Source organism: Bufo bufo, chromosome 9 (assembly GCF_905171765.1).
Source record: "Bufo bufo chromosome 9, aBufBuf1.1, whole genome shotgun sequence".
In the NCBI taxonomy this organism is placed as follows: domain Eukaryota; kingdom Metazoa; phylum Chordata; class Amphibia; order Anura; family Bufonidae; genus Bufo; species Bufo bufo.
The window spans coordinates 229,135,179-229,149,887 of NC_053397.1; the positions used below are offsets into that span (position 1 = coordinate 229,135,179).

Genomic DNA, 14,709 nt, shown 5'->3' on the forward strand with positions numbered 1-14,709 from the left:
CCGCTGATCCTGCCCCTCCCCCACTCTATGCACTGTAATTACATATTTTCTGTACCTGATTTGCTTACATGGTAATAATCAGACTCCACTAATAAAGATGATTACAGATCCTGCTGCAATTATAACACTCCACCTGCTGGGAGAAGTAGCTTGTAGCAAAATGGAAGTGAGGGGGCTCAGTCATGGGTCCTTTGTCTGGTTCAGGACCACACACCGCCCGGGGCAGAGATGGGGGCCCAATCTGTGTGGTGCCCGATCACGTGAGAACAAATCACAGCAGTGTTAGTCTTCCACTCTTGCCTCTCTCTCATCTCTTCCTTCTCTTGTCTTCTCCTCCTTCCCCCTCTCTTGTCTTCTCCTCCTGGCCCTCTCCTCTCGTCTTCTCCTCCTTCCACCTGGCCCCTTCTCTCATCTCCTCCTCCTTCTCTCGTCTTCTCCTCCTTCCCCCTCTCTTGTCTTCTCCTCCTGGCCCTCTCCTCTCGTCTTCTCCTCCTTCCTCCTGGCCCCTTCTCTCATCTCCTCCTCCTTCTCTCGTCTTCTCCTCCTGGCCCCTTCTCTCGTCTTCTCCTCCTCCTCCTCCTGGCCCCTTCTCTCGTCTCCTTCCTCCTGGCCCCTTCTCTAGTCTCCTTCCTCCTGGCCCCTTCTCTAGTCTCCTCCTTCCTCCTGGCCCCTTCTCTCGTCTCCTCCTTCCTCCTGGCCCCTTCTCTCGTCTCCTCCTTCCTCCTGGCCCCTTCTCTCGTCTCCTCCTTCCTCCTGCCCCTTCTCTCGTCTCCTCCTTCCTCCTGGCCCCTTCTCTCGTCTCCTCCTTCCTCCTGGCCCCTTCTCTCGTCTCCTCTTTCCTCCTGGCCCCTTCTCTCGTCTCCTCCTTCCTCCTGGCCCCTTCTCTCGTCTCCTCCTTCCTCCTGGCCCCTTCTCTCGTCTCCTCCTTCCTCCTGGCCCCTTCTCTCGTCTCCTCCTTCCTCCTGGCCCCTTCTCTCGTCTCCTCCTGGCCCCTTCTCTCGTCTCCTCCTTCCTCCTGGCCCCTTCTCTCGTCTCCTCCTTCCTCCTGGCCCCTTCTCTCGTCTCCTCCTTCCTCCTGGCCCCTTCTCTCGTCTCCTCCTTCCTCCTGGCCCCTTCTCTCGTCTCCTCCTTCCTCCTGGCCCCTTCTCTCGTCTCCTCCTTCCTCCTGGCCCCTTCTCTCGTCTCCTCCTTCCTCCTGGCCCCTTCTCTCGTCTCCTCCTTCCTCCTGGCCCCTTCTCTCGTCTCCTCCTTCCTCCTGGCCCCTTCTCTCGTCTCCTCCTTCCTCCTGGCCCCTTCTCTCGTCTCCTCCTCCTTCCTCCTGGCCCCTTCTCTCGTCTCCTCCTCCTTCCTCCTGGCCCCTTCTCTCGTCTCCTCCTCCTTCCTCCTGGCCCCTTCTCTCGTCTCCTCCTCCTTCCTCCTGGCCCCTTCTCTCGTCTCCTCCTCCTTCCTCCTGGCCCCTTCTCTCGTCTCCTCCTCCTTCCTCCTGGCCCCTTCTCTCGTCTCCTCCTCCTTCCTCCTGTCCACACAATGGAGGATCTCACCAGCCGGAGCTGTTGTAGGTCTAGACCACCGCCATCTATAGGATTAGTAAATCTGCCCCATTGTTTCCTCATCCACTTGTATGTCAGGTCGTATTCAGCATAGTCTTATAGAGGAGGGAATACAGCACTGAGGAGGTGGACGCCGCGCCATTTATCCACACCTTGGGGGGCAGATTACATATGGGAATTATACGGACACCCCGAGTCAGATCGTACTGGATGAGCCCTGCAGTGAGGTCCAGACGATTTCAGTGATAATCCAAGGACCACCCACACACAATTACCTTACGACAAGATCTCCCATCCAGGAGGGTAAGCTACGGCATCCTGCTAGATACAGCATGTGAAAGTGGGGCAGAGTACGCTACCCCCTCCACAACTTATGAGACGCAGACCCTCCAGGACACCCCCAATCTCTCCACCAGCACCCACTTTTATTCCAGCGGCCTGTGGACCCCATGATACAAGCACAAGCAAGGACACTACATTCCAAAGCGACAGCAGGCATTGTGAGGGATGAGAATCCATCTTGTGCAGGTGTAATTAGTGATGCAGCGGGCAGGACGTAGGGAGTCTGTGTGTGGATCAGAAGGTCCTCGCTACAAGGCCAAGGTGGTGGCCCCTCATCAGAGTCTGACAGACAAGAGCGTTAGGTTCCTGCTGACGAATATTGAGACAAGATGCTGCAGAACCTCTGTCATCAGTATTTAGCAGACATATGGCCTTTTATGAATAACCAACCAAATCCTACGTTCGTTTCCACCCCTTGGCGGTGGCTGGACGTGTCTGTGATTATCTGTAGTGTTATAAAGATGTCTGCTGGTGTGGAATAAAGGAGAGGATCTGATTCAGCAGGGCGTCCGTGTCCGTTCTCTGATACAAATAAGCAACAGATCATTCCGGCAGCAATCCACAACAGAGACATCTCCAGAGGAACTCCGACCAGACTGCGGAATAGCTGAGAGGAGACACCATTGAGTATCCACCATGGGCAGCACAGGGGCCCCGGCCCTTGCTTTCAGCCATGGTTCATGAAACACCTCACCGGCCTCGATGATTTCACTTGTTCTCACAGCCATCTTTCCCCTAACTTCCTCCTCGGGGGAGATGGTTTGGCTTTCCTGTTTGACTCCTCACTTGGCTAAACCTGCAAATTCTTACTTGTTTTTAAGACACAGGACTCGTAAATTCCCCTCGAAGGAAGGGGTCAATTTGTGAACTGAGCTTTTCCCATCGTATCCCCAACACTCCATGTAATAAATGGGAGAAGCAGCAGAATGTGAAGTGAGGCTTGTACTGTACAGAAAACCAACGAGATGGGGGTCATCGGGAAAGACCCTAAACCTCGTGGTCATCATTCTGGTGCTCCTGCCACTATCGGCTCTACCATCCCCAGGGTGTGAGGGCCAGCGGAGCCCTGCTGCATACTATGGATGAGACGTCTGCCTTTTATACCCATTTTATCCACTTCAAGGAGAAAAAAAATATTTATATTTGTGTACACAATGCAAATGTTCCACCAAACCCTGCGACCAGCACATTGAGGTTCCAGCAACAGCCAAGTGTGAAACGGAGGCAGCTCCATCCCCCACACATCTCCAGAGAGTAGACAGTACTGCTATAAGAGTCCACGCTGCTCTTCATGTGACCGCTGGTGAAATGTGAATGTGACTGCAGCATCCCAGGCCGCCACGAGCACCGGGTCCTGCAGCCCGCGCTTATCTGCACAGTGATTCCACTGCGACAAGTCCGAGGTGCAGTCAGTACCGTCCGGGGGAGGCCGCACCTGCCGTCCATTCACACACCGACGGCATCTGAACCTAAAGAGGAAAAAAATAAATCAGGAGAAGCAGCAAATCTGGGGAGACTTAGTGGGAGCAGCGGTAATCACCTACCTCTCATGAGTGTCGCTGGCAGTGTCCTCATTAAGGGTGAAGAGCTCCTTCAGTTCTCCAACAGAGAAATGTCTCTCCACGTCCTGCTCCTCGTCCACCACACAGCTGCTCAGAGCCTTCTTATGTGCCTGACGCTGGAAGATCTTCTCCTCGATAGTGCCGGTCTGGAGAGAGGACAACCATCAATGACGGTGCGAGGGCAGCCCTGCAGAAGCGCATGTGATGGGGACGTACCGAGAGCAGCCGGTAGATGAAACAAGTCTTCCTCTGGCCGTCCCTCCACACTCGTGCCATGGCTTGCTCGTCGTTGGCAGGGTTCCAGTCGGGGTCAAACATCACCAGCCTATTTGCTCCAATGAGATTGAGACCACAGCCTCCAGCTTTGCTGCTCAGCATGAAGACAAACTCGGGGCTCTGGGGTGGAAACCAGACAGGACATGAAACCGGCAGGAGGGCTGCACACAGGACAAGCCCACAGCCCACCACTCTCTCCACAACGTACCGAGGGACTGTTAAATCTCTCTACAATCTTTGCTCGCTTCTTAATGGACATCGTTCCATCGAGACGGACGTATAAATACCTGTTGGAGAAGACGACACAACGCGGAATTAACCAGAAACCTACAGTCACGCTGACGGAGACAACAGCAGCCTCGGCAGGAATCATGGAGGTGCAAACAATCCCTGTATCAGCCATGGACAGGAGAACTGTGCCCACCCCACCATGCAGGAGACTAACCCCAGGACGGGCCCCGCTCACCGCACCGTAGGCCATATGCTATTAGGAAAGGACTAAGGAGAATGGTCCCTGCACAGACAGCAGGTCTCTACTGTGGACAATCTGCAGCTGGATCTGCCTGGGAAAGCTCGCACACGCATCGCCCACACATTGGGCGGCTCATACCAAGAGGAACAATCGGGGTCTGTTACCTTCTTGCTCTGCAGAGTTTCTCAAACAAGTCGAGCGTCTGAGTGTAGTTAGAGACCAGGACGACTTTGTCGCTGCTCGTGCTCCGGGTTACGGCCAGTATATAATCCAGCACCAGCATTTTACCTGGAAACGGCAGTGGCTTCAGTCACTCGGTATGAGGCGACATGAGGCACATGGCGCTGCACTCACCTGATAACTGAGGCTCCACGGACTTGGTGCTGTACCCCGAGGGGAAGAGGCTGAGGGCCCCCTGGAAGCCTTCCTCTTCCTCCACACACTTGTCATAGACCAAAGCGGGATCTGCACAGATGACCCATCAGGTTACATGGTGGACTGGGACACTTCCCTGCCGTCTCAGTCAGGACTACTCACGGTTACACAGCTTCTTCAGCGAGGTGATGGACGACAGCGAGGACACGCTCATCTTGCCGGACGTCAGCTCCTCCACAGGTTTCGCTTGCTTCAAGAACAGTTTGTAGAGTTCAGACTGCAGAGGAGTCAGTCTGCAGGGAAACAGTGGAATATTAAAAGTGGAACCTACCTGCAAAAACTACCACAGCCGCCACGTGAAAATACTTACCTGCAGCAAACCACCTGTTCAATCTTCACAGGAAGATACTTGGAGAGGATGTCGGAAGTCCTTCTAATGAGACACCTGAAATATGGAGCAAACATCAACCTGACCAGAGGACACGGCCACCCAACAAGTGACTGGACCATACAGGACACAGTCCATCGCGGACTGGTGTGAGGTCCCCTCCTCGTAGGCCCCATAGGAGCACCCACCGGTTTACCACACTGATGAGCTCCTTCAGCTTCTCCTCCCCTTTCTCGCGGTCCGCAGGGCTGGCGTCTGCATCTCTCCCCTTTAAGATGGGAACTTCAAACCTTTTCTTAAACTCTTGGGCTGTTCCTGTGAGGTGACGAGAGTCCAGACATTAAAGTGACGGAAGATGAAGCATCCGCGCCATCCACCGTAAAACAGATCGGCGAGGATCGTTGTGGGCCGGGAACAGTCCGTCGGATCCTCTTTGCCAGCGCTGCTGGCAATCTGTCCGGCCCCACTGACCATAATGGGGACCGGTGGAGATCCGGCACAACCCGGCAAATATGCAGAGGAGCGGCCATACGGAAACAGCTGCGCGCGGGTCGGTTTTACCGTTGGTGTGAAACAGCCCTTAACCTGTGACTCTGTGGTCTCACGTAGACATGACGGGGTCACTCACCCCAGGATGCCGGCATTGACAAAGTGGACCAAACTGAGTATACCAGAAGGTCGTTCTGAATGGGGGTCCCAGAGATGAGGACACGTCGAGGGGTCTTCAGCTGGTTCAGCGCCTGGTAGGTCTGGTTCTCAGAGTTCTTCAGTCTGTGGCCCTGGAATGAAGTCACTTATAGACTCAGCGCCTGATCGCTGCAGGGACAGTCCAGGCAGCCGTGGGACAGCGGGCGTGCAAAATACTAAAAGACTGAGCTGCCACAGGCCCATATGGTGGAATACGGGGGCCCCCGGTTCTCCCCTGTCCCCATTTCTACATCCAGCAGAGTGACAAGCGTATAGGACGAGCTAAGACTGGACATTGCTGATGGTCACTGTCTGATCCACGAGATCATCACCAACCAGAGCCCCCCCCACAGCCTACCAGACCGCTGGCGCCCCCCCCCCCCCCCACAGCCTACCAGACCGCAGCCCCCCCCCCCCCCCCCGCCACAGCCTACCAGACCGCAGGCGCCCCCCCCCCCCCCACAGCCTACCAGACCGCAGGCGCCCCCCCCCCCACAGCCTACCAGACCGCAGGCGCCCCCCCACCACCACAGCCTACAAGACCGCAGGCGCCCCCCCCCCCACCACAGCCTACCAGACCGCAGGCGCCTTCTCCCCCCACAGCCTACCAGACCGCAGGCGCCGCCCCCCCCACACAGCCTACCAGACCGCAGGCGCCTTCTCCCCACACAGCCTACCAGACCGCAGGCGCCGCCCCCCCCCACACAGCCTACCAGACCGCAGGCGCCGCCCCCCCCCACACAGCCTACCAGACCGCAGGCGCCCCCCCCCCCACACAGCCTACCAGACCGCAGACGCCCCCCCCCCCCCCCCCCCCCCCACAGCCTACCAGACCGCAGACGCCCCCCCCCACCACAGCCTGCCAGACCGCAGACGCCCCCCCCCCACCACAGCCTGCCAGACCGCAGGCGCCTTCTCCCCCACAGCCTACCAGACCGCAGGCGCCACCCCCCCACACAGCCTACCAGACCGCAGACGCCCCCCACAGCTTACCAGACCGCAGGCGCCCCCCCCCCCCCCCCCCCCCCACCCACAGCCTACCAGACCGCAGGCGCCCACCCCCCCCCCCCACAGCCTACCAGACCGCAGGCGCCCACCCCCCCCCACAGCCTACCAGACCGCAGGCGCCCACCCCCCCCCTCACTTATAGACTCAGTGACAAGCGTATAGGACGAGCTAAGACTGGACATTGCTGATGGTCACTGTCTGATCCACGAGATCATCACCAACCAGAGCACCCCCCCCCACCACCACCTACCAGACCGGCAGGCGCCCCGCCCCCCCCCACATCCTACCAGACCGCAGATGCACCCCCCCCCCACCGCCTACCAGACCGCAGGCGCCTTCTCCCCCCACACAGCCTACCAGACCGCAGGCGCCTTCTCCCCCCACACAGCCTACCAGACCGCAGGCGCCTTCTCCCCCCACACAGCCTACCAGACCGCAGGCGCCTTCTCCCCCCACAGCCTACCAGACCGCAGGACACCCCCCCCCCCCCCCCCCCACAGCCTACAGACCGCAGGCGCCCCCCCCCTCCCATTACTGAACACGTGCCTTTAATCACAATGAAACCGGAGCTCACCTCATCACAGATGACCAGCCCAACACTTCCCTTGTGAAGAACATCAGCATGTAGGCGGAACGTCTCATAGGAAATGATGAGGATCGGGGACGGGACCCGCAGCCCCCGCTGATGCATGAATCCAGCTAAACAGAAGTGAGGACAGTGTCACCAAGATAGCAGTGTATCTAGAGTGCCCCCCATAGTCATGGGACCCGTGCCTCGGGTGCAGCCAGTACGCGTACACCTGTTACATGACATTCGGTTCCAGAATAAGAAGTTCTTACTCAGTTTCTGGTCAATCTCGTGCTTGGAGCCGCCATCGATGGCCAGAGGCTGAATCCTGCCCTGCAGCCATTTCCCCACCTCGTTAAACCAGTTCTTGACCAGGCTGGACGGGCACACCACCACCGACTTGTCGATTTCTGGCTTACAGTCCGGGCTCTGTCTGAGAAGGGTCCACATCAGAGCAATACACTGCAGGGTCTTCCCCAGCCCCATCTCATCCGCCATGATGCAGCCGTGACTCCCGGGAAGACGCCGGCCGGTCACACATTCCCACAAGAACTTTACTCCCTGAAAAAACCAATGACGCATAATAAGGTCACATGGATACAAAGTACAGAGCGGTGACATCACAGAACTGCCGCCACACCGTGTGCTGAACTATGACTCTTACCTCCCTCTGATGTGGCCGCAGGATCTTCCCCAGCACCGGATCCACCACAACATGAACCGGAAGCTTCTCTCTACAAAAACAAAAGACCACTGATGTCAGTGATGTCACCTCCTGTATAATATAACTGATATCTGGAGAGCGCTGATGTCACCTCCTGTATAATATAACTGATATCTGTACAGCGGTGATGTCACCTCCTGTATAATATCACTGATATCTGGAGAGCGGTGATGTCACCTCCTGTATAATATAACTGATATCTGGAGGGTGGTGATGTCACCTCCTGTATAATATAACTGATATCCGGAGAGCGGTGATGTCACCTCCTGTATAATATAACTGATATCTAGAGAGCGGTGATGTCACCTCCTGTATAATATAACTGATATCTGGAGAGCGCTGATGTCACCTCCTGTATAATATAACTGATATCTGGAGAGCGGTGATGTCACCTCCTGTATAATATAACTGATATCTGGAGGGCGGTGATGTCACCTCCTGTATAATATAACTGATATCTGGAGAGCGGTGATGTCACCTCCTGTATAATATAACTGATATCTGGAGGGCGGTGATGTCACCTCCTGTATAATATAACTGATATCTGGAGAGCGGTGATGTCACCTCCTGTATAATATAACTGATATCTGGGAGAGCGCTGATGTCACCTCCTGTATAATATAACTGATATCTGGAGAGCGGTGATGTCACCTCCTGTATAATATAACTGATATCTGGAGAGCGGTGATGTCACCTCCTGTATAATATAACTGATATCTGGAGAGCGGTGATGTCACCTCCTGTATAATATAACTGATATCTGGAGAGAGGTGATGTCACCTCCTGTATGATATAACTGATATCTGGAGAGCGGTGATGTCATCTCCTGTATAATATAACTGATATCTGGAGAGCGGTGATGTCATCTCCTGTATGATATAACTGATATCTGGAGAGCGGTGATGTCATACTTCTCTATTTTCAGCTGATCATGGGCGCTCAGACTTGGGGGGTTCGTTATAGAAACCAGTGCCCCCTCATCATCAGGATCATGGAGCGCTCTCCGTACTCCGGCTTTTTTAATCCCTAGCGACCGCAGACCCAAACCACCTACAGAGCAGGAAGAGAGCAGAATATAAAAAGATGTAACACTGGGTAGGTCGGCTGGGAGGGGGCAGGCGCTGGGATGATAGTAGGTCGGCTGGGAGGGGGCAGGCGCTGGGATGATAGGGGTAGGTCGGCTGGAAGGGGGCAGGCGCTGGGATGATAGTAGGTAGGTCGGCTGGAAGGGGGCAGGCGCTGGGATGATAGTAGGTCGGCTGGGAGGGGGCAGGCGCTGGGATGATAGGAGTAGGTCGGCTGGGAGGGGGCAGGCACTGGGATGATAGGGGTAGGTCTGCTGGGAGGGGGCAGGAGCTGGGATGATAGAAGTAGGTCTGCTGGGAGGGGGCAGGCGCTGGGATGATAGGAGTAGGTCTGCTGGGAGGGGGCAGGCGCTGGGATGATAGGAGTAGGTCTGCTGGGTACTGGGATGATAGGAGTAGGTCTGCTGGGTACTGGGATGATAGGAGTAGGTCGGCTGGGAGGGGGCAGGCGCTGGGATGATAGGGGTAGGTCGGCTGGGAGGGGGCAGGCGCTGGGATGATAGGGGTAGGTCTGCTGGGAGGGGGCAGGCGCTGGGATGATAGGAGTAGGTCTGCTGGGAGGGGGCAGGACCTGGGATGATAGGAGTAGGTCTGCTGGGTACTGGGATGATAGGAGTAGGTCTGCTGGGAGGGGGGCAGGACCTGGGATGATAGGAGTAGGTCGGCTGGGAGGGGGCAGGCGCTGGGATGATAGGAGTAGGTCTGCTGGGAGGGGGCAGGCGCTGGGATGATAGGAGTAGGTCTGCTGGGTACTGGGATGATAGGAGTAGGTCTGCTGGGTACTGGGATGATAGGAGTAGGTCGGCTGGGAGGGGGCAGGCGCTGGGATGATAGGGGTAGGTCGGCTGGGAGGGGGCAGGCGCTGGGATGATAGGGGTAGGTCTGCTGGGTACTGGGATGATAGGAGTAGGTCTGCTGGGTACTGGGATGATAGGAGTAGGTCTGCTGGGAGGGGGCAGGACCTGGGATGATAGGAGTAGGTCGGCTGGGAGGGGGCAGGCGCTGGGATGATAGGAGTAGGTCTGCTGGGAGGGGGCAGGCGCTGGGATGATAGGAGTAGGTCGGCTGGGAGGGGGCAGGCGCTGGGATGATAGGAGTAGGTCTGCTGGGAGGGGGCAGGCGCTGGGATGATAGGAGTAGGTCTGCTGGGAGGGGGCAGGACCTGGGATGATAGGAGTAGGTCTGCTGGGTACTGGGATGATAGGAGTAGGTCTGCTGGGAGGGGGCAGGCGCTGGGATGATAGGAGTAGGTCGGCTGGGAGGGGGCAGGCGCTGGGATGATAGGAGTAGGTCTGCTGGGAGGGGGCAGGCGCTGGGATGATAGGAGTAGGTCTGCTGGGTACTGGGATGATAGGAGTAGGTCTGCTGGGAGGGGGGCAGGACCTGGGATGATAGGAGTAGGTCTGCTGGGTACTAGGATGATAGGAGTAGGTCTGCTGGGAGGGGGAAGGCGCTGGGATGATAGGAGTAGGTCGGCTGGGAGGGGGCAGGCGCTGGGATGATAGGGGTAGGTCGGCTGGGAGGGGGCAGGCGCTGGGATGATAGGGGTAGGTCGGCTGGGAGGGGGCAGGCGCTGGGATGATAGGAGTAGGTCGGCTGGGAGGGGGCAGGCGCTGGGATGATAGGGGTAGGTCGGCTGGGAGGGGGCAGGAGCTGGGATGATAGGAGTAGGTCTGCTGGGAGGGGGCAGGCGCTGGGATGATAGGAGTAGGTCTGCTGGGAGGGGGCAGGCGCTGGGATGATAGGGGTAGGTCTGCTGGGTACTGGGATGATAGGAGTAGGTCTGCTGGGAGGGGGCAGGAGCTGGGATGATAGGAGTAGGTCTGCTGGGAGGGGGCAGGCGCTGGGATGATAGGGGTAGGTCTGCTGGGAGGGGGCAGGCGCTGGGATGATAGGAGTAGGTCTGCTGGGAGGGGGCAGGCGCTGGGATGATAGGAGTAGGTCGGCTGGGAGGGGGCAGGAGCTGGGATGATAGGAGTAGGTCGGCTGGGAAGGGGCAGGCGCTGGGATGATAGGAGTAGGTCGGCTGGGAGGGGCAGGCGCTGGGATGATAGGAGTAGGTCGGCTGGGAGGGGGGCAGGCGCTGGGATGATAGGAGTAGGTCTGCTGGGTACTGGGATGATAGGAGTAGGTCGGCTGGGAGGGGGCAGGAGCTGGGATGATAGGGTAGGTCTGCTGGGAGGGGGCAGGCGCTGGGATGATAGGAATAGGTCTGCTGGGAGGGGGCAGGAGCTGGGATGATAGGAGTAGGTCTGCTGGGAGGGGGCAGGCGCTGGGATGATAGGAGTAGGTCTGCTGGGAGGGGGCAGGACCTGGGATGATAGGAGTAGGTCGGCTGGGAGGGGGAAGGCGCTGGGATGATAGGAGTAGGTCGGCTGGGAGGGGGCAGCCGCTGGGATGATAGGAGTAGGTCGGCTGGGAAGGGGCAGGCGCTGGGATGATAGGAGTAGGTCGGCTGGGAGGGGGCAGGCGCTGGGATGATAGGAGTAGGTCGGCTGGGAGGGGGCAGGCGCTGGGATGATAGGAGTAGGTCTGCTGGGAGGGGGCAGGCGCTGGGATGATAGGAGTAGGTCGGCTGGAGGGGGCAGGAGCTGGGATGATAGGAGTAGGTCGGCTGGGAGGGGGAAGGCGCTGGGATGATAGGAGTAGGTCGGCTGGGAGGGGGCAGCCGCTGGGATGATAGGAGTAGGTCTGCTGGGAGGGGGCAGGCGCTGGGATGATAGGAGTAGGTCGGCTGGGAGGGGGCAGGCGCTGGGATGATAGGGGTAGGTCTGCTGGGTACTGGGATGATAGGAGTAGGTCTGCTGGGAGGGGGCAGGCGCTGGGATGATAGGAGTAGGTCGGCTGGGAGGGGGCAGGCGCTGGGATGATAGGAGTAGGTCGGCTGGGAGGGGGCAGGCGCTGGGATGATAGGAGTAGGTCTGCTGGGAGGGGCAGGCGCTGGGATGATAGGGGTAGGTCGGCTGGGAGGGGGCAGGAGCTGGGATGATAGGAGTAGGTCTGCTGGGAGGGGGCAGGCGCTGGGATGATAGGGGTAGGTCTGCTGGGTACTGGGATGATAGGAGTAGGTCTGCTGGGAGGGGGCAGGAGCTGGGATGATAGGAGTAGGTCTGCTGGGAGGGGGGCAGGCGCTGGGATGATAGGGGTAGGTCTGCTGGGAGGGGGGCAGGCGCTGGGATGATAGGAGTAGGTCGGCTGGGAGGGGGCAGGAGCTGGGATGATAGGAGTAGGTCGGCTGGGAAGGGGCAGGCGCTGGGATGATAGGAGTAGGTCGGCTGGGAGGGGGCAGGCGCTGGATGATAGGAGTAGGTCGGCTGGGAGGGGGCAGGGCGCTGGGATGATAGGAGTAGGTCGGCTGGGAGGGGGCAGGCGCTGGGATGATAGGAGTAGGTCTGCTGGGGTACTGGGATGATAGGAGTAGGTCGGCTGGGAGGGGGCAGGAGCTGGGATGATAGGGGTAGGTCTGCTGGGAGGGGGCAGGCGCTGGGATGATAGGAATAGGTCTGCTGGGAGGGGGCAGGAGCTGGGATGATAGGAGTAGGTCTGCTGGGAGGGGGCAGGCGCTGGGATGATAGGAGTAGGTCTGCTGGGAGGGGGCAGGACCTGGGATGATAGGAGTAGGTCGGCTGGGAGGGGGAAGGCGCTGGGATGATAGGAGTAGGTCGGCTGGGAGGGGGCAGCCGCTGGGATGATAGGAGTAGGTCTGCTGGGAGGGGGCAGGGCGCTGGGATGATAGGAGTAGGTCGGCTGGGAGGGGGCAGGAGCTGGGATGATAGGAGTAGGTCGGCTGGGAGGGGGAAGGCGCTGGGATGATAGGAGTAGGTCGGCTGGGAGGGGGCAGCCGCTGGGATGATAGGAGTAGGTCTGCTGGGAGGGGGCAGGCGCTGGGATGATAGGAGTAGGTCGGCTGGGAGGGGGCAGGCGCTGGGATGATAGGAGTAGGTCGGCTGGGAGGGGGCAGGCGCTGGGATGATAGGAGTAGGTCGGCTGGGAGGGGGCAGGAGCTGGGATGATAGGGGTAGGTCGGCTGGGAGGGGGCAGGCGCTGGGATGATAGGGGTAGGTCTGCTGGGAGGGGGCAGGCGCTGGGATGATAGGGGTAGGTCTGCTGGGTACTGGGATGATAGGAGTAGGTCTGCTGGGAGGGGGGCAGGCGCTGGGATGATAGGAGTAGGTCTGCTGGGAGGGGGCAGGCGCTGGGATGATAGGAGTAGGTCGGCTGGGAGGGGGCAGGAGCTGGGATGATAGGAGTAGGTCGGCTGGGAAGGGGCAGGAGCTGGGATGATAGGAGTAGGTCGGCTGGGAGGGGGCAGGCGCTGGGATGATAGGAGTAGGTCTTCTGGGAGGGGGCAGGCGCTGGGATGATAGGAGTAGGTCTGCTGGGTACTGGGATGATAGGAGTAGGTCCTGCTGGGTACTGGGATGATAGGAGTAGGTCTGCTGGGTACTGGGATGATAGGAGTAGGTCTGCTGGGTACTGGGGATGATAGGAGTAGGTCTGCTGGGAGGGGGCAGGACCTGGGATGATAGGAGTAGGTCTGCTGGGTACTGGGATGATAGGAGTAGGTCTGCTGGGTACTGGGATGATAGGAGTAGGTCTGCTGGGAGGGGGCAGGACCTGGGATGATAGGAGTAGGTCTTCTGGGAGGGGGCAGGCGCTGGGATGATAGGAGTAGGTCTGCTGGGTACTGGGATGATAGGAGTAGGTCTGCTGGAGGGGGCAGGCGCTGGGATGATAGGAGTAGGTCTTCTGGGAGGGGGCAGGCGCTGGGATGATAGGAGTAGGTCTGCTGGGTACTGGGATGATAGGAGTAGGTCTGCTGGGAGGGGGCAGGCGCTGGGATGATAGGAGTAGGTCTGCTGGGAGGGGGCAGGCGCTGGGATGATAGGAGTAGGTCTGCTGGGAGGGGGCAGAGCGATGACATCACTCACCCTTGAAGTCCGGTATTGGCACTCGGAAGGGTCTGGACAATATACTGCGGATAAATGCCTCCTGAGAAGACATGAGAGGAAGGTTAGAGCATGGTGGACGTCACCCCTGTGTCCCCTCCTTCAATCCAACCCTGTGACAGACGGGCTCCATAAGGGGACACACAGGATCTGGAGAGGATGAGCCAGGGGCCCCACACAGCGCATGAGACACCCCCAACCCTGCAGCCCCTTGGTGCCCCCTGGTTGCTCCTCGTGACGGGGCGTCACTCACATGCTGGCGGCTGTCCAGGCAGGGGGTCTGTTAGTCAGCGGCTCCAGGGGCTTCCGTTACGGCGAGATCCAGCGCCTCCCGCCCCTCGTCTCCGCCGCCGGATTCTCTTTGGCGTCTGAAAATACAATTCACCTATAATTGATCTCCGTTATCAGGGGGGGGGGGGGGCAGTCACATGACCAGGCGCAATCACTCACCCGACTCTTCACGCCCACTCGTCGTCGTCTATCATCATCATCAGATGGGTCCCGGCTCCTCTTCGCCAGCTGGCTGGGGGCCAAACTCCTCCTCTGTAATGAAGGCAGTGGTCAAACATGCGGAACGCAAGACTCCGCCTCCCGAACAGTGACCGCACCCACAACCTGACCGGGGGCTTATAGCATAGGGACATACCATAATGTATAATGGGGGGTCCTGACCATAGTGTCCGGGACATACCATAATGTACAACGGGGGGTCCTGACCATAGT

At 58.6% G+C, this 14,709-nt stretch overlaps 1 protein-coding gene across 1 annotated transcript; it reads right to left on the reverse strand.

Annotated features, from left to right (window-relative positions):
* Positions 1–2,810: 2,810 nt before the first annotated feature.
* On the reverse strand, positions 2,811–14,680 carry RAD54L (RAD54 like). Its single transcript, XM_040408838.1, is given in 20 exon segments — positions 2,811–3,361; positions 3,437–3,600; positions 3,671–3,850; positions 3,939–4,017; positions 4,367–4,490; positions 4,557–4,667; positions 4,740–4,870; positions 4,948–5,022; positions 5,154–5,280; positions 5,577–5,630; positions 5,633–5,744; positions 7,235–7,359; positions 7,501–7,789; positions 7,893–7,962; positions 8,864–9,002; positions 13,969–14,029; positions 14,240–14,262; positions 14,265–14,343; positions 14,437–14,529; positions 14,633–14,680. Coding segments are annotated over 20 exon segments (2,286 nt in total). The 3' UTR covers positions 2,811–3,159.
* Between the last annotated feature and the right edge of the window lie 29 nt (positions 14,681–14,709).